The sequence below is a fragment of the Pseudorca crassidens genome, chromosome 8 (assembly GCF_039906515.1).
Source record: "Pseudorca crassidens isolate mPseCra1 chromosome 8, mPseCra1.hap1, whole genome shotgun sequence".
Classification (NCBI taxonomy): domain Eukaryota; kingdom Metazoa; phylum Chordata; class Mammalia; order Artiodactyla; family Delphinidae; genus Pseudorca; species Pseudorca crassidens.
The window spans coordinates 78949827-78969284 of NC_090303.1; the positions used below are offsets into that span (position 1 = coordinate 78949827).

At 40.1% G+C, this 19458-nt stretch overlaps 1 protein-coding gene across 3 annotated transcripts in view; it reads right to left on the reverse strand.

Moving 5' to 3' along the window:
* Positions 1-18337, reverse strand: part of AASS (aminoadipate-semialdehyde synthase) — a 70860-nt gene extending 52523 nt beyond the window's left edge. The window contains exons 1-6 of one of the 3 annotated variants that reach the window (XM_067746847.1): positions 18203-18337; positions 9397-9618; positions 6247-6423; positions 3425-3509; positions 503-570; positions 248-394 (exon numbers count right to left, since the gene is read on the reverse strand). In XM_067746847.1, the coding sequence (XP_067602948.1) occupies positions 248-394; positions 503-570; positions 3425-3509; positions 6247-6423; positions 9397-9603 (684 nt within the window). In that variant the 5' untranslated portion in view covers positions 9604-9618; positions 18203-18337. Of the gene's footprint in view, positions 1-247; positions 395-502; positions 571-3424; positions 3510-6246; positions 6424-8943; positions 9080-9396; positions 9619-11660; positions 12011-18202 lie in introns of those variants that run through there. The other 2 variants (XM_067746846.1, XM_067746848.1) reach the window with 2 other exon arrangements.
* Positions 18338-19458: the final 1121 nt, after the last annotated feature.

Sequence of the window (19458 nt, forward strand, 5' to 3'; positions counted from 1 at the left end):
AGAAAAAAGAAAAGAAACACCATTCAAAGCCTCTGACAGCTTGGAATCAACTCAAAGCAAAGACACTAAGTTTGGACCAGTACTGCACTTTACTGTGGGAAAAGTACATAGGTAAGAAAAGTACCAAGAACAGAATGCCCAGTCATGGAAAAGAAGGGCTCTGAAATGTTACACAAAATGCCCACATCCTTTGGGTTAGTGTCATAGTTTCAGACTGCTTTACAGAAAGAAGACAGTTGGAGCATACCTTAGATACATTACCAGTCCCTGTGAACACAAATGTTAAGGGCCCTATCGACTTTGGCATCAATCCCAGAGATATTTCATAGCCAGTGTCTCGGACAGCTTGCACAGCCTGACTGCTGTTCCTGTAGTTATGAGCCATGCCAATGTGCTGCAAGCAAGCACACGTGGATCACATTAGTCTAACACCTGAGACAGGTTTCTATTCTTAAAATGTGACATGTATTTAAAAAAAAAATAGACACAATAAACATCTCACCATAAAAGGTGTGTGATGTCCCAAAGCAAGGAGCCTTAAACCCATTCCATGTAAAATGTTGATCATCCCTGTTGCAGAATCAGACCAACAGAAAGACCATTAGTTGGGAGGAGTTGAAGCTGTTCTCTCTACCTGTCCTCCAACCTGCTCCGTGCTCTGAGAAAGCACAGACCACAGCATCTCAGATTTGGAAGGGGCCCCGGTAGTCATCTTATCCATTCCCTCAACTTTCTGCCATCGAAAGCGTTAACCCAGCTGCACCCCGACCTGTCCCCTCCACATCCAATCCTGCTAAAACGGAGAGTGCCCCTCTTTTTCTCTAAGGTTAATCTCTCCACCTTTGCTCCAGATCCCATCCCTTCCTGTCTCTCTCAGGAATTTACTCTTGAATTATGTCCTCTCTCTATCCCTCTCTATTGGTTCATTCTTATCAACATTTAAACACGCCTCCATTTCTCTCATACCAGAAACAAATGAATAAGCAAAAAAGAAGTCACCATTGACCCTATGACCCCTCCCCCCATCATTTCAGTGACCTACACAGCTAAACTCGTGGACACTTTTCAGATCTTGGCTTACTTGTCAGAGGTATCTGGCAATGTAGAGACCCTCTTTGTTGGGACTCTCTTCCCTCAGCTTGCCTGGCTTGAACATTTTCACCCTACATTTCTGCAGGCTCCACTTCCCATGCCCATTCCTTTTATATGAGTGCCTTGCCCTTTGCTTGGTATTGGTCACTCTCAGGATTCTGTCCCAGGCACTATTCTCTTCAATCTCTACATTTTTCCCTTAGCTAATCTCATGCATTCCTAAATTTCAAGTACTCTCTGTATGATGATGACTCCAAGTCTGTATCTCTAACGCAGATATTTTATTTCAAGACCCAACCAACCACCTTATGGATTTCTCAATCTGGATGTCCTTCACGTAGCAGAAACTTAGCATGCCTGTAACGAAGACCTCAGCATCCATTCTCCCCTTCTTTTCCAGAAGGGAACTTTCCCTCTCCATATCCCTGACAAATTTTCTTTGACCTTTTTTCTGATGTCAACTTTTAAAGGAATAATTTACATACAACAAATCACACCAATTTAAAGTCTATAGTCTGATAACTGTTAACAAATGCACACACCCATATTACCACCAACATAATCAAAATACAGAATATTCCCATCACTCCAGTCAATCCTCCCCGAACTTTGGCCCCAAACAACTACTGATTTTATTTGTCTCTATAGATTCGTTTCTTCTACAGTTGCATACAAATGAAATTTTAAGTATTTACTCTTCTTTGTGTGTCTGCTTTTACTCAGGAAAATGTTTTTGAGATTCATGCATACTTTGTGCGTACAAGTAGTTTGCTTCTTTTTATTGCTGAGGAGTGTTCCGTTCTATGGATGTACCACGGTTTATTTATCCATTCCTCTGCGGATTGTCTGGGCTATTATGAATGAAGCTACTATAAATAATTCTTTACAAAAAATAATTTGTTTCTCTTGATAAATGCCTATGAGTGGAATTTATTTTGTACATTGATATGCAAGTGTTTTATTTATTCTTGAGATGAGTCTTTCAAGGATTTGCCTATTTTGTCAACGTTGTCAAATTTATTGGCTTATTCATAATATTCCCTTATCATTTTTAATATCTGTGACATATATAGTGATGATTCCTCTTGTATTCCTAATATTGGTAAAAAGTGGCTTCTCTCTCTTTTTTTTAAAAATCAATCTAACTGGAGGTTTATCAATTTTATTGATTATTTTTTTAAAAAAAGAACTGGCTTTTGATTTTCTCTATTATTTTCCTGTTTTAATTTAATTGATGTTCCCTCTTATCAATATTATTTCCTTCCTTCTATTTGCTTTGGGTTAATTTTGGGTTAATTTTGGGTTAATTAATTTATTTTTCTAGCTTCTTCTGATGGAAATTTAGATTACTAATTTAAGAACTTTCTTCTTTTCTAATGAAAGCATTAGAATGCTATAAATTTCCTTCTAAGCACCACTTTACCTGCATTCCACAAATTTTGGTGTGCTGTGTTTTAAATTTTCATTCAATTCAAAATATTTTCTAATTTTTCCTGTGATGTCTTCTGGACTCATGGGTTATTCAAAAATACATTGTTTATCTTCCAAATATTTGGAAGTTTCCTATATATCTTTGTATTATAATTCCAAAATCAATTTTATTATAGTCAGAGCACATACTCTATGATTTCAGACCTTTTAAATTTATTAAAAATTGTTTTGTGACCTAGCATATGGACCATCTGGATGAATGTTCCACAGGAAAGGAATGTGTTCTATTCTGCAAGTTGCTGGGTGGATTGCTGGGTGCTCAAGAACTTCCACTGATGTCAGGGCGGTTGATAGTGTTTTGTGTCCTCTATCCCTACAAATTTTCTGTCTACTTATTCTGACAATTATACACCTTCAAGTAGTCTAATCTGATATAGAGTTATAACATGTGGTGTTTCTCAACTAAAGATGGTTCAAAGTACTAACTGGGACAAAAATCAAGTACTGTTTTTCCCCAAACTCCAGCTTGTATCCTTGCTAGACTGCTCCTCTGTTGGCTCCTGTCCCCATACCTTTTCTCCCTCTTTTACCCTTTCTTCCATTCTTCAATTTCTCATCACCAAACTGACCTCTCTTTCCAGTCTTCCAAACAGTAAAAATTAAGAGCCTAAGCATAGCTGTTGTCCTTCTCCCTGCTCTCTTTTTCTTAATTTTTGTAATAAATATAGTTTAATGATTTTATTTTATTCCCCTGATATTCATCACCCTTAGTCACACCCCCATGTTTATTTTTATTGGTGGAAATGAACACTCCCATCCCCTTGCCACAAAAAAGAGAGAACGCAGTTACTCCCCAGGCAAATTTAGAAAATGGGTGATGTAACAGCCTTGGCATACCTACCTGCCACACCTGCCCACTGTCCAAACGCCACTACCCGTATTCCTCTATGATCCACCATTTTCTCATAATCAATAAGTCGGATTTCCTGAAGAAACAGTAAAAAATTTCTCAACCAGACCCATCCAGCTTAATTTGAATGAGTACAAAACATATATGAGCAAGTGATTATTTCACAGTATTCCCTCATAAAATAGATCTTGACTTGCCAGGTGCACCATGAAATATTTAGAAAATGCTGGGTCACAAATCAATGATAGGTTTGTGATGAGAAATGAAAGAATAGTCCTAGCAGGGTGCTAACACCCCTTGATAGTAGGCAATAAAATAACAAAGGCATGATTTCTTTTAACTTTTAGCCCAGCACCACTGACAAATATATCCACATACTGCCCCCACTCATCCTCACATCCTTCCCTCTAGTCTCAAAAACCACAAGTCTTTCCTGAGACTAATCCCTGTGAGCTAGATGCCAGCTTTATTCTATGTCCTCCAAGACCTCTCAAACTTTTTCTTTCTTTTCTTTCTTCCTTCTTTACACTGTTCCTTTCCCTCAGCCATTCTAAATACACCCAGGTCTCTCTTCTACTTTAAAAATAACAACTATACACCCTCTCAAGTCCATACACGCAAATCTATCTCATTCTCTCTCTCTCTCCTTCTGTCTCTCTTAGTATCTCTCTGTTTCTCTGTCTCTCTCTTTTTTTTCTCTCTCCAGCCTTTCACAAGCGAACTTTATTTTAAAAGTAGCACAAGCTGCTTGCTCTTCACTTCCTCACCTTCACTAAAATCTTGTCCTTCCTCTTTCCTTGGGAATTTTCCCTCTCTCTTGGAAATGTCCTATTACCTCATGCTTAAAAACTGCTGACACATTGGAATTATAGAATGTTTTAAATAGTCTCTTTCCTCAAAGATGATGTAATTTTTGCCATGTGCTTGGATTTAAGAATATTTAATATTAATCCAACTCCAAGTAATTTGTTACAAAATGTTGCCCAAAAGCAGCCCTGCTGGGTCTGTTTTCATTAATTTTCTTGAAATGAACGAAACTTCATATAACCAAAAAGAAAAATGTTTCTAAAGTACTTTTTGAGGAGTTTTATCTGCTTAAAGTGAAACATTCTTCTATAATACTATTTCCTTTAATTACTTTTTGAATTGATTCTTATGAAACACTGTAAATTAACTACAGTGTCTGTTTAGTGAATCTGAAATTAGTAAGAATGTATTCTACAGGTTTATGTAAAATACATTTTCCTCCATTACTTTTACTGTTTGTGAAACTCTCCTGTCCTCTACCTATCGTCAGATTCAAGTCTAGTTTCTAGTGCTCTAACATCCTTACCCCAGGACTTAGACCTTGGACTTCCCCATCTACAGTCACTCCTTACCCTCACCCAGTCTCATGGCTTTAGATACCATCTAGTCTCTGACAACTGAAAAATGTGTATCTGGAGAAGCTGCCCTCCTGAGCTACAGACTCACATCCAATGGCCCACTCAGCATCTCCCCTTACATGTCTAATGGGCAAATTAAACTCGACAGGCCCTAAGCTCAAATCTTCATCCTCCCACCCAAGCCTGCTCCTCGTGCAGTAGCATCATGTCAATCTAAAGCAACTCCTTTAAGTTACTCTAACCAAAATCCTGGAGTCGCCTCTGACTCCTCTCTTTCTCTCATAGTCCACATTCACCTCATCCATGAATCCTGCAGGATCAGACCTCTAAAATACATCCAAGATTGTCCATGTGTCACGACCTCCACTCCCGCCGCCCTCAACATCATTTGCAGCCTAGCATCTGGACTAGTCTAGACTAACAATCTTCTTATCAATTTTGCTCTCCTTCTCCAGTCTCCAACTTTTATTCACAGAGCAGGCAGAATAAGCATCTTAGAATATGATTAACTCTAATCCTCCATTCAAAAAGACTGTCTGTCGGGCTTTTGCACTACTATTCTCTCAGGCTGGAAGGCTTCTCTCAGATGGATATGGCTTGATCCTTTGCCTCTTACAAATTTTTGCTCAATGCCAATACTGCAATGAGGCACTCCCTGATCATCCTATTTCAAGTAGCATTATCACCTCCCCTAGTGCCCAGCACTCCTTTTTTTCTCCTGTATTATATTTATCTCCATTACACATATCACCAAGCGACATATGAGGTGCTGTTTATTTATTCTAGTGTCTCCTCGTACTAGAACGTAAGCTATGTTCATTGCAGTGATCAGTGTCAGACACATTGTAGGCACTTGGTAAATATTTGTTGAGTATTTTAAATAGATGGATTTTAAATAGATGATAGTTTTTCCACAGTATTTATATCTCAAAAAATGTTTCTTTTCCTTATGAATGTTAATAAATGTAAAAATAGTTTCCAGTACAGTTCTGGTACTACAGAGCTGTGCAGCCTCAGTCAAGTCACTTCACCTCTCTGGGCTCCATTTGAAAAATTAGGGTGGTTAAGTTATATGATCCCTGAGGTTCCTTTTAGCTCTAAAATTCTACTTGCTAATATTTGAACTATTAACCTTATAAGTTAATAATCATTTGGAGCAAATGCTCCTATCATTCTTCCCATTTCAGAATACAAAGGAATGAAGTGTGTTTGGTTCCTCTTATCACAAACTCCAAACTTGCCCAGCAGAGCAGCCCGAAGAGCGGCAGAACTATACAAGCACTAACTGCAGATCACCTCTCCTACTGAGGTGAATACGTGATGTATTTTCTAGATGCTGAAAGAAAACTAAAACTCCACTTGACAGTTAAAAGTTAAAAAATATATATGTTTCTATGTTAATATTTATGAATATTGGCCACTAATTACCTGTTTTAGGATCTCATCCAACAAACCCATATTGGCTTCCTGAGCCTTTATGGTGTGGGAGAAGAATGCATAGGTCTTCTTAGGCATTAGTTTTTCTTCTGGGGGTCTTTTAACTCCCAAAATTAAACAAGCTTCAGAAATATCCTCCTGAAGAATGCCACCAGCTTTGACATATTCCTGGGAATGTAATTTTGATTAAAAGTTATTCTCTTGATTTGTTGTATCCATATTTTCTTTAATAAATAAATGTAGCAGTTAAAGTCACAACCTTTTGAAGGAAACAAATATAAGGAACAAATCATAGAAAAACTACTTCTAATATTCTTACTTGCTGGCTAAAGATCAATCTAACATGTTTGACTTTTGTACCAGAAACAAAAAATTAGAGAATTCAGCACATACTTTAATCTAAGAACTGTTAATAGTTTGACCATAACTGCTAGCACATGTGATTTAAATATACATGTAAAATGTATATTTTGTGCCAACAATGCCCTGAAACATTAAGTGCTAAATAGTAATATACTTTTATACTTTTAAAGGAAATATATATACTTTTATATACAGGTATACTTTTAAAGGAAAGACATATATGCAATATTTTCTTTTCTTTTGTTTTTTGTTGTTCAGTTAGTATTTATTACTGCCCTACTCTGTTCCATGGACTGTGCTACAGATGAGATAGGACACAAAGAAACAGAGACAAGATCTCCCCTGTAAAGGAGCTCACAAAATATTGTAAAAAGAAGTCAGAGGCACAGTGCATGAGGCTGAATTCAAAAGAACATTATGAGTAGCATAATCTAAGTGATATATTAATTTAATGGATATTGAGATAACTTCCAGGTGAGATGATCAAGGAAATGTGGAAATTTAAATTAATCTAAAAGGCTGGGTAGGATTTGGAGGGATGGAGATGGGAAATACAAGCTGGTAATATCAGTAAGAGATAGTGAAGGAGATGGGAAAGTAAGGAGATGTTTAGGGCATAATAAGTGAATCAATTTAGAAAAATAGACTGAATATTATTATGGTGAATATGAGCTTTATTGGATAAAAATAAAAATAATAATTGATTTTTTTTTTTTTTTTTTTTGCGGTACGCGGGCCTCTCACTGTTGTGGCCTCTCCCATCGCGGAGCACAGGCTCCGGACGCGCAGGCTCAGCGGCCATGGCTCACAGGCCCAGCCACTCCGCAGCATGTGGGATCTTCCCAGACCGGGGCACGAACCCGTGTCCCCTGCATCGGCAGGCGGACTCTCAACCACTGCGCCACCAGGGAAGCCCCGTTGATATTTATTAATAAATTACTATGTGCTTTGCTAAGCTCTTTGGGTGAATTATCTCATTTAATTGTCAAAACTCCCATGAGGTAGGTACTATTATTATCCCCAATTTATCAATGGGAAACCTGAGTCCTACACATTAAACTGAGATTTCATAGCTAGTACATGGAGGCAATAGACAATCATTTCAGATTTTTAAATAAAGGGGTAGCATGATCCAGGCAGAATTTTTAAAGCATCTTAGATGGCAGTTGAATAAAATGAAGATAAATCTAGTTAGGAATCTACTTCAAAGTAAAGTACAAATGAATAGGAAAGAAAGTAAAAGAATGAACATATGGTTCATACCTGGTTTCTCTGAAAACAATCTATTTGCCCATTTATAGTAGACTGGTTAAATAAATCATGAAAAATAATGGAGTAATTATAGCAGCCATTAAATAGAATGAAGCTGATGTCTATGAACTGACATGAAGTGATTTCCAGGTATGCTGTAGAACAAAGCAAGGTGCAAAAGAGTATATACAGTATAAAACGTTCTGTATAAGATTGAAGGGAAAATAAGAAAACATACATACACACACATACACATGCTTATTTTTGCAAGAAGAAACACAGGAATGATAGATCAGAAACTGATGAAAATAGTAACCTATAGGGTGGGTGGGAATGGGATGTAAGGGATTAAGATGAGAGCAAGACTTCTCTGTGTCGCATCTTTTTATACAGTTTTAATCTTTGAAGCTTGTAAATGTTTAACTTATTTGAAAAATAAAATTAAATCAAAAAGGATTTAAAGCAAATATTAAAATGTCATAGAAACAAAAATAAATCCAACTGGATATCACATTGACATGTAACCACAGAGAAAAACTCATTCAGATATCTTTTGAACACAGCACTCCGAATATTCTTTGTGGGATGTATTCTAAAGGCCAAAAACAAAAAAATTCTTCTAAGAAATATTAAATTCCATTCAATATTCTCTTATTGAGGTATAATTAACATTATATTAGTTTCAGGTATACATCTAAATGATTCGACACTTGTATATATTGCAAAATGATCACGACAATAAGCCTAGTTAACAATAAGCCCAGTACTGTTCTAGATTAAAAGAACTAAAGATACATAATAATGAACCTTAATTAAGCCTTGATTAAAATAAAAACCATAAAAGACATTTGAGACAATGGGGAATTTGAAATGTGAGATGTGAGATGATATTGTGGAATTATTAATTTCTTAGGTGTGAAAAAGATACAATGGTTACGCAGGAAGATGATTTATTCCTAGGAAATGTATACTGAAGCATTTAGAAATAAAGTGGCATTGTCTGCAGCATATTTTCAAACGGCTCAGGAAAGGAAAAACACATGCATGTATCTAAAATAAAAATAAAAGTCAAACCTGTGTCATAAGATTATTGTGAAGAATAAACAGAATGATGAATACGAGGGGCTTCACCTGGTGGCTGGCAAGGTAAACACTCATGAACAAACTCTACTCAGTGAAGCATTTCCTGCAGACATTTGTCTTTCCAGTCCTAGAACCAGGGTCACACATGAAGGAGAGAATGACTGAAGGATGTCATCTCCTAAAAGCAATCATTTTATCCCTCAGCTGGAAGAAAGCATGGAATGGGGTGAAAATAATACTTACTGGCTAAATTATGGGCTCAAGAAAGGATTCTAACTAGAAATCTCATAACTATATAATCTCATTATAACCGAAGTAAAGAAATATTGTCATGTGGTCTTTAAGTGACACTAGCAAACATTTTATTTTCACTCAGATGCTCCCTATTTTTCATACACAGGGTCATTTCAGTCCCACCTATTTTTAAAAATTGGAAATATTTACCTTATCGTGAATGGCCCGCCGATTGGAAGGCTGTATTAAGACCTTGTACCCCAGATTGGTGATCCCTTTGATGTGCCGGGGAGCCAGGGGAGCCCGCCTCTCCCAGGCGTTCACATCCTCCCGCCTCAATGCCATCACCGCCTTATAGTGAAGCCTGGAGAGGCTGAGGCCCAGCCTGCCCAGTTTGGTCCTAGGTACTCGCAGCATCTTGAAACCTGGTGACTGTAAAGAAATTGTAAGAGCAGGACAACAAAAGGCAAGAAGACCCACAGGTCAGTTCTGGTCTCCTGAGAAATCTGCTGTAAAATCCAACCAACTCAGGTGGTAACAGATCCAAGATGAAGAAGGGAGAGTGAAAACCTGGATGACATGATAATTTGCTGGTCATTGGGATGCTGTTCCTTTACCCAAACAAACCCAAACCTCCACAAACAAAGTTACTTCCAAAAAAAAAAAAACAATAAAATGTCCCAAGCAACTTATGGGACACTAATCAATATCTGCTAAGTTGAACTCATTTTTTTAATGTATGTTTTATCAAACACACATTCAGCACAAAAGTTTTAAGCAAGTTAATCTACAATGCAAATACAGGAAGATAATTTATGCCAATTTTGATGATTAAAGTTTAGAATCCTTTCATAATGTACAAGATCCTTGACAATCTAGCTCCAACCGCTTTCGAGTTTCATCTCTGACCATTTCCTAAACTAGTTCTACTCAGTGTGTTTTATAGCCTGTTGTCAGTCAGTGACTGCTTTGTACTGGTCCACAATGAGATATGTACAGAAATAGAAAGTAAGCACTTAGAAACCTTTATATGACAGGATCATTTTTCTAGTAATTCATTGGTATTGAATTTTATAAAAGCATTGGTCCTGGAAGATTGGAAATTTAAGAAAACAAAACAAACAAACAATTTATCACCACAGGTGTTAGAAGCTGAAGAAGCACCTGACACCCCCAGCCTCACTTCTCTGACCCTGTTGTTGCTCTAAACATTCTCTTCCCGGGTTTCCCTGGTGGCACAGTGGTTAAGAATCAGCCTCCCAATGCAGGGCACACGGGTTTGAGCCCTGGTTCGGGAAGATCCCACATGTCGCGGAGCAACTAAGCCCATGCACCACAACTACTGAGCCTGCACTCTAGAGCCCGTGCTCTGCAACAAGAGAAGCCACCGCAATGAGAAGCCCGCGCACCGCAGCGAAGAGTAGCCCACACTCACAGCAACTAGAGAAAGCTCGCGCACTGCAACAAAGACCCAATGCAGCCAAAAAAAAAAAAACAAAAACCATGCTCTTCCCCTTTCCAGAGTTTCCTCTACCAGACCACCTCCCCCTGCTATCATATTAAACCCAGACCTGTCTCAGTTTTCTAACTGCTATTCCAGATTCTGTAACTCTATTCATTAATTCAATTAAGAAATATTTACAAGAGGCTTACTATGTGTCAGCACAGAATAAATTTTACAGAAAATTTTAAAGCATAAGTATCAAACAGTATTCTGTGCCTCTTCAAATGGTTACATAAATTTAGTAGTCAGAAGTCATTTCAGATGATAATTTGCTGGTCATTTGAATGCTGAACCTTAGTTTTCTATGTTTAAGGTTGGCATGAAAATATAGAGACTAAATGATTTTACATCTTCTAGAAATTCCCTAGCATATAGCACAATTCTTATGGAACACATTTCTGTTACATCAGACTACAATCTCTAAATCAGACCCACCTTATAGACAGGGAAGTTTTGTCCAACAATGGAATGCACAAGTACTATTTCCTGGGGGCAAACTACTTATCACCCTAGATAGAAAACTTGTAGGATAACTCACAACACAGACTAAAAGAATAAAGCAAACAGCAAAGAGTCCGGCTAAGAAGGCTTTAGGAAGAAAAGGGGCAGGGAGAGAAAACACTGCACACAGCAAATGAACATGCCGGTCATGAGGAGTTCAGGCTAACTTTTACTCAGGCCAAAATACGGATGACCGACTTTTCAGTAAAAGTCTGTTATATACTTTATCTAACTTTTTGGTTTACTTATATAGTTTCGTTTTTAAAAGAGACTATGCTAAGCCCCAATCCAAGCCCAAGCCCATAACATTTATTCTCCCCCAAGCCAAAGGAAAATCTGCAACGTCCCATAGAACTTGAATCCCTATGTTTGTAAATGAAATCAATTCCAAAGACAAATGAGTCTTCTAAACACACTGAGAAGCCCAGAAACAGTCCCATCTTCTCAGCAGGGGCTGCATCTCACATACCATAGTTGACCAAGTGATCCTAATCCTCTATACTTAGTAGCAGTTCTTGGCACAAAGATTAGGAAACATGTCCAAATAATTCAGTCTCTTTCCTCAGCCCAAGCTTGATTTATAACCACAGCTTCCCCTTTCTCAGCAACACTCCCTCCTCTTCCACACCTCCTTTGCCTGGAGTCGGGGGTACAGCGTGGGAGGAGAGACATAACCACATACACTCATGTAATACACACATACACGTTTGCAGCGGCAGACCTTCCTCGGGACCTAGGAAAGGAAAGTAGCAGAGGCTGGCCTTCTGCCTTTTATTTGGCAAGCTACTTTCACTTTCATTTTTTGTAGGGAATTCTTGAATCACAATTCCTGACCCTTTGTTTTCAAAGAAATAGAACAATAGTCACCACTGATTTAACATTATATGCTAAGCACTATACTGAGCACTTTACAGACATTATCTCATTTCCTCCTTGTGAAAATCTCATTTAGTAGATACTATTATTAGCCCCATTTTACAGATGAAGAAACTGAAGTGAAATCCAACTAGAGCTGTTGCTTTTAAGCAGAAGCAGAATCCCTAGGGTAATATTCAACACTCAGGATTTTCTCTTCTTTGCGAAAGCCTGCAGATCCACACCTCGTACATCTGACATATGTTACTCCTGCCAGCTCAATTCAGAAATAGATCAGATCCATATGGCATATTATTAGTTCTCGCACAGCATGGGGTTCCTCCATCAACCCCTTTCTATGTGTCACCAAAAATCCTTCCTGAGTCCCTGCCAAGGTAAATTCTAAGTTTCTGGATGCTTAGGAAAAAGATGATTATAGCAGGTCTGATTATGTTAGCAATTGCTTGAACCTTGAAACTTGGTCTCAGCATAGAACTTTCTGGGACCGCCATTCATTTCATTCTCAGGTCATCAAGAAATATGTAACAGTGAGAATTTCTGAATTACTCTGAGGTATGGCACTGCAGGTGTCTGACATTTCATGGAAATGCCCAAGTGGGTTATTCTGGACTTCCCTGTCCTGTGTTTTATGGGCTTTTCCAAGAATATCGTGAAGTAAATGTCATGTATATTTCTGGCAATGCCTTCAAGTGGAAGCAAGGCAGTAAGACTCCGGACTTATTCACTGGCTCAAGTGAGGTTAATTGACAGGGTTGTGTGCTGGTAACAGCTTCAGGCATGAGCAAGGAGAATGTGGAAAAGCAAGAGAAGGAAAGAAAAGAGGAAAAATAAGGAGGAGGAAGAGGTGAGAAATAAGGGGAGAACGAGAAGTGTCACCCAGTCAGGGTTGGAGAACAAGGCCCTTTCCCTGACAATTTCTAAACAGTCTTCCCTTCAACACATGAAGGGCCAATGTTTCAAATGGCATTAAAATAAAATTTTAAAAGATTCTTCTGTATGTTTTTGTAAAACAAGAATAGCACTACAGGGCTTCCCTGGTGGTGCAGTGGTTGGGGGTCTGCCTGCCAATGCAGGGGACACGGGTTCGTGCCCCGGTCCAGGAAGATCCCACATGCCGCGGAGCGGCTGGGCCCGTGAGCCATGGCCGCTGAGCCTGCGCGTCCGGAGCCTGTGCTCCGCAACGGGAGAGGCCACAACAGTGAGAGGCCCACGTACCGCAAATAAATAAATAAATAAATAAAAGCCAGACATTTTCTTGATGAGCTATAATTTGCCCATTGATTATGGGAGAAGTGTTTTGATTTTCTTTCTTTAATTAAAAATAAATTTGGGGTTACTTAAGGTATGCATAGCGTGATGTTAGTTTCTTGTAAAGCAGCAGCAATCCAGTCCCCTGCTCATTTTCATGAGATCCAACAGGAGCAGCATGAAACAATTTTATCTAATTAAATGACCTCAAGCAGTATCTGCTGGTGACTTATCAATCACTAATTATAGCTGAATATTAGAGTCAGAGTGGATGGGAGAAAAGATCATCTCAAACCAGATAATACAAATGAAGGTAGCGTGCCTCATATAAATATGGGATTTCTCATGTTTCATAAACAGCATTTTCCAAGCATCTATGGATGAATCATAATAAAACAGTCTGCTCTTTGGTTGGTATAACTTTTAAATGTAACTGGATCAGGTTACATTTATCTGTTATTGTTCAGGTAGTACTTATGCCAGAAGACAGAGTACTTGATTTGCGCTGGTTTTCACGGGTTAGAGTGGTAGGTGGATGAAGAAAGCTGAGATCTACAGAGAGCTTTGTATCCTTCCATCGAATGTTCAAAAATATTTTAAGTCTCTTCAATCCTTTCCATACTATCAACCTAAACAGAAAACTTTTTAAACCTACAAACCACCTACCAAAGCCAGAACAATGTGCAAGCAAACACAAGAGCTTAAGTACAAAAAAGGGTTAGGCTTGGCCCCTTCTAATTTCTGGTGCTTCCACTGAGACATGTCAAAAGGATTACACATTCAGTATTAAAGAAATTTTAAGGCCAAATCATCTATCTTTAGCCCCCAAAGTCAGAGATGTGCTCTTTGTCCTTATATTTTAGATCTTTGAAATAATTCCACTAGAACATAATTCAGTGACTCACACTAAAACCATCCAATTACATGGGGAGATTTCTCAATGCCAAGTTATTTGCAAATGATCAGGCATACATCTTGGTTAAATATTGAGACACTAAGGATGGAGTAGCCTTGAGCTGACTAAAATAAATAATGAGTGAGAAATGCAAATGTTTTATATCCACACTTCCAGTTTATTCAAAAAGTGCAAGTGTATTTAAAAAGCCATGGTTTCCCAGGAAGCCTTGGTACTATAAATAAGGGTAGGCAGCTGCATGGCCATGAGTCTTGGCCTACACAACATATTTGGCATCCAGAACATAATAATCCTGTAGAGGTCCAAAAGAGTTCCAAATTAACAGAACACCCAGTGATGGCCCAGAACTAATCCAAATACCTCCCAACCCCAAGGCTTGCTAGAACTAGGCTTGGGTATGCAGCAACACTGTCCTCCATACTTTTATTTCCTGTTGCATAGCTACATTATTTTAATATTAAACTCCTTACAAAATAGTTAGCTAGAAGTAAAAACAAGCGGACTTGGGGAGTGCTTATTAGTGCTAAGTAATCTGGTCTGAGAATATTCATATGTTCTCACGCCTATAAGCTACTCAAAGTCATCCAAAGACATAAGACCTATGAGTCTCCTGGTCTCTAGCCCACAAATGTAGCTTCACTGAGATGGAATGCAAAGTTAGTTCTGAATTGGAGTCTGATCCAAAATGTTTATCTGCATATTTGTCTGTCTCTTTGTTAAACTCTAAATTCTTTGAAGAAATGAATTGTGTTTTCCTCATCTCTGTATTCCCAGTGACCGCCCCATAGGAGAACTCAAGTGTTTTGCGAAAGAATGAAGAAATAAATGAGAAAATTTAAATGAATGTCATAAAGACCAATGTAGCAGAGAAAACAAAATAGACTGATGAATAAGAACAGGAATTCATATCTCCCATCCCTCCAACAATGCCCCACAAAAGGTCTAATCTCTTGCTGAAATCTCATAGACCAATGAATATTTTGAAATGCAAATAAAAATGGTAGCAAAATCCAGACCTGGTTGCTGAGACATTTAACTAGATATGGGGCTCCTTACCTGACTTCAGTTTCCTAATCCAGACTGGAATATAATACTAAAGTCCTTTTCAGCTCTGATGTACTGATTCTATTAAGGATAGTAGTGACTAGGCACTGTGCATTACAAAAGCATTAGAATTTTAGAACATAAATAGGCACTCTGACTCATGAAGATCCAGGTGAAGTACAGTAAACAGGGAGACAAAAATACCAAAAACACTACGGAGGAAGACAGGATATTCACTTAAATTACCTGGATTAACTGCAGTGACTAGGAGCCCAGAGCTTAAAACAGGAGGGGGTACCTCAAAGGAATTCTGACTCCTCTCTTCCACAAATGGCCTGGGTTCCTCAGCTTCCCAGTTACTCTATGACCTTGGTGAGTAACTTAACCTGTCTGTGCCTCATCGGCAAAATGGGAATCATACTATCTACCTTTTAGAGCTATTGTGAAGTTTATTTGCGCTAGTAGGCATAAAGTGCTGAGCACTGCCTTGCATGCCATAAACACTCAGTAAATGTTAAGAAAAAGGCTGCAAGCCTGCCCACTCCTCAAAGGTGAGCACAGGGGCTTCCCTAGTGGTGCAGTGGTTGAGAATCCGCCTGCCAGTGCAGGAGACACGGACTTAAGCCCTGGTCCGGGAAGATCCCACATGCTGCGGAGCAACTAAGCTCATGCACCACAACTACTGAGCCTGTGTGCCACAACTACTGAAGCCCAAGTGTCCTAGAGCCCATGCTCTGCAACAAGAGAAGCCACCACAATGAGAAGCCTGTACATCACAACAAAGAGTAGCCCGCGCTCGCCGCAACTAGAGAAAGCCCGTGCAGCAACGAAGTCCCAATGCAGCCAAAAATAAACTAATAAATAAATTTATTTTAAAAAAAGGTGAGCACAACCATCACCACTGACAGAAGACACCACTTTTCCATACTCTGGGTCACACCGTGGGAAGGCCTTCACAATGGCTCCATATTAATCCCTCCCCTTTCTTATTTTTTTAGAAGCCCAGTAAACCTTCTCTTTACCTTCACCCTTTAGGCATGAGTGTTCAAGAAAAATAAGTTATCATTTTAATACTGTATTTCACCAAATTTAAAACATGTTTTTTCACATTTTAGCATCCCCAAAATGGGGATGCATCTTATAATTGGTTGCACCTTAATTCTATGAACACGGTAATAATGTTGTTGGTTATTTCCCATTCCAAATGTACAGCATTTCCGTGATTCCATGAATTCCATAGAATTTTTTTGTGGCCTCATCAAAGAAACTTGCCACTGTTTGTAATTTATCTCTATGAGAAAATTAGAAAAAGAATATTTGGAAAAATGAAAACTTTTTTGTTAAATTGGCATTGGTTACATACCAAAGATCACTTCCAAAGTCCTGAACCAAAATCTGCTAATGATTAAATAGAAGATTAGTTAGTAAAGGGGGAAATTTTTCAATTACAAATAAATCAAAATTCTGATGACGCTGTCACCAGTAACAAGTGAGACTGATAACAAATATGATTTTCTGGAGAGTGGGAAAGTCACTTGGGGACATTGGCTTAACCTTTGTCGTCCTAGCTCATTTTGCAGAACGGCCACCAGGTTACATGGCTAGAAGGTAGTCTGGCCCTAGGTTCACTCAGCTTTATAGCAAAAAAAAGAGGGGCTTCCCTGGTGGCGTAGTGGTTGAGAGTCTGCCTTCCAATGCAGGGGACACGGGTTGGAGCCCTGGTCTGGGAAGATCCCACATGCCGCGGAGCAACTGGGCCCCTGAGCCACAACTACTGAGCCTGCGCGTCTGGAGCCTGTGCTCTGCAACAAGAGAGGCCGAGGTAGTGAGAGGCCCGCGCACCGCGATGAAGAGTGGCCCCCGCTCGCTGCAACTACAGAAAGCCCTCGCACAGAAACGAAGACCCAACACAGCCAAAAATAAATAAATAAATTCATTTATTTATTTTTAAAAAAAAGGGGGGGGGGAGGTCAAGTTACAAAACACACACACACAGAAGCGTCCACACCAAGTGCCATGGGTTTCTTGGTTTTTTTTTTCTTCCAATATAAAGTATATGAAAGCCACGTGTCAAAGTCACTGATGGTTCGGTCCTGTGCATAGCTAGGTCGGCGTAATAACAGCTACGCCTTTTCCACATTCCGACAGCTGACGACCCACAATATCAAAAAATGTTCATCTTTGTTAGAGTTACTAAACACACTCTCTCCCTCTCACCACACCCACTCCCGCTCTCCTAAAATCAGTGCCTAAAAAGCATATTTCTTCCAGAAGTAGTCGGGCCATTTAGTCCCACTGAATTAAACAGGGTAGATAACTGCTTCTAACCGCGCCCCCTCCCCGCGCAAACGCTCACATTGGCCCGCACAGCCCCTGCGGTTTCTCCGCAGTTCAGATGCGCCAAAAGAAATCGGGGTGGGGGGGACCGGGGGGCCGCGGGGAGGCCCCCCTCTCCGTCAACCACCTCCCACAGCTGCCTATCTAAATAAGCACACAGTCCAAGAATTAACAGAGGGTTTGCTCTACAGCTTCAATACCAATGCTTTACTCCCCAGCAACCGCTCCCCACCTCAGCCCTCGCCAAGAAAGAAATCCGAATTGCCATCCCCTGCCTTCTTCCTATACAGAAACTCCGGAGCCGCGCCCGCTGCGCCCCACCTCCCAGCCCTCGCGTGCAGAGAAACGCTAGCCGGGGAGGCCTGGCGAGGAGGCCCAAACGCTCGCCACCCTCTTCCGTACGCTCGTCCCGGCAAAGGCCGGAGTCCGCAGAGCTCCCGGGTCCCCAGCGGCGCGGGGAGGGGGAGGCAGAGCTCGCCAGCACCGCCCGGCGGACTGGCAGAGCCCCGCCTGCGATCTCCAAATCCTTCTCACAGGCTGAGCCCACCGCCCATCTGCTCAGCCCCTCCGGGCACCCTCCCCCTGCTCACCTCGTCCGGTCCCCGCCGCCTCTGCGCTCCCGGGTCCGGGCTGAGTAGGATCCGAATTCCCAGCAGAAATTGGGATGGGGGCCTTGAGGAAGAGGTGTTTGCTCAACTTCGGAAGTCATGCCTCTTCCTCCGCAGCCAATCAGCGCCCGCCCTGAGGGAACAACCTTCTCCTCCACCAATCCGCGGCGCTGCTAGGTGCTAGGTCATGCCCTGCCCCTGCTCCTCCCCGAAAATCCTCCTGCCTTTTAGATCTCTGACCTACGTCCTTAGCTGGGGGCGTCACGTCCTTCCAGGACTGTTATTGACCAAGTTTGTAACTATCCATAGCAGGAGACAGGCGGAGACGGAGAAGGACCAAAATAGTCCGGACATTACACGCTCAACAGATGCATGTATCTCCTGGGAAAAAAGTTTCCGTTTCATGTATATCACGCTTGCTTAGCGATATGCACTTCTCAAAGCATTTTCACAGCCTCATAACAAGACTGTGAAGCCAGATGACAGTTCTTAAGGCCATTTTAGAGTCCAGCAAACTAAGACTGAGAAATTAAGTGTTGTGTATGCACATCCAATGAATATTAATGTTCATTAATGAATTTACTAATTTGAATAATGAATTTTCATTTTTATGAATAGTGTGTAGCCCCAGAGGCTTTTTGCTCAAGTCAATGAGATGATCAGAGTCGTGCACTTAAGGGAATATGGTCTAGATAGTGTATAGAAGGGGGTCAAGTAAAAGTGATAGTAAAGGGATTTAAAAGGACAGAGTCAACACCACCAGTAAGACTAACAGGCTAGAGGAAGAACTGAAACAAATTTGGTGTTTCAGGCTTGGCTAAGTGGTGATTAGGAAGTTGGTGATATCCAGAACAGTGCAGTAAAACACAGCAAGAAGGGAAGGTTTTAGAGGAGTGGTTAGGAATATGATTTGGCATGTGTAAAGCTAAAGATACAGAGGAAAACCCCAGCTTCCAGAGAATCTTCTCATTTTCTCTGTAATTGGAGATATGAGTGGAGTTTATAAAAATGTTCTAGGTTCAAGATCGTTGACATGAGCATTTAATAGTTAAACACATCTGTGGCAGTATGAGAAAAGTATGTGTTAGAGAAAGTTACAAAAACAGAAAGGAATATTACCCTCTGGCCATTGATTCCCTAGGAAGCCCACAGATGGACTTCAAGTGTTTTTTTCTGCCTCTAGTGCTGAGGCTAGTCTTCACAAAATGCATTTCCCCCTGACCCTCTAGGGCCATTTA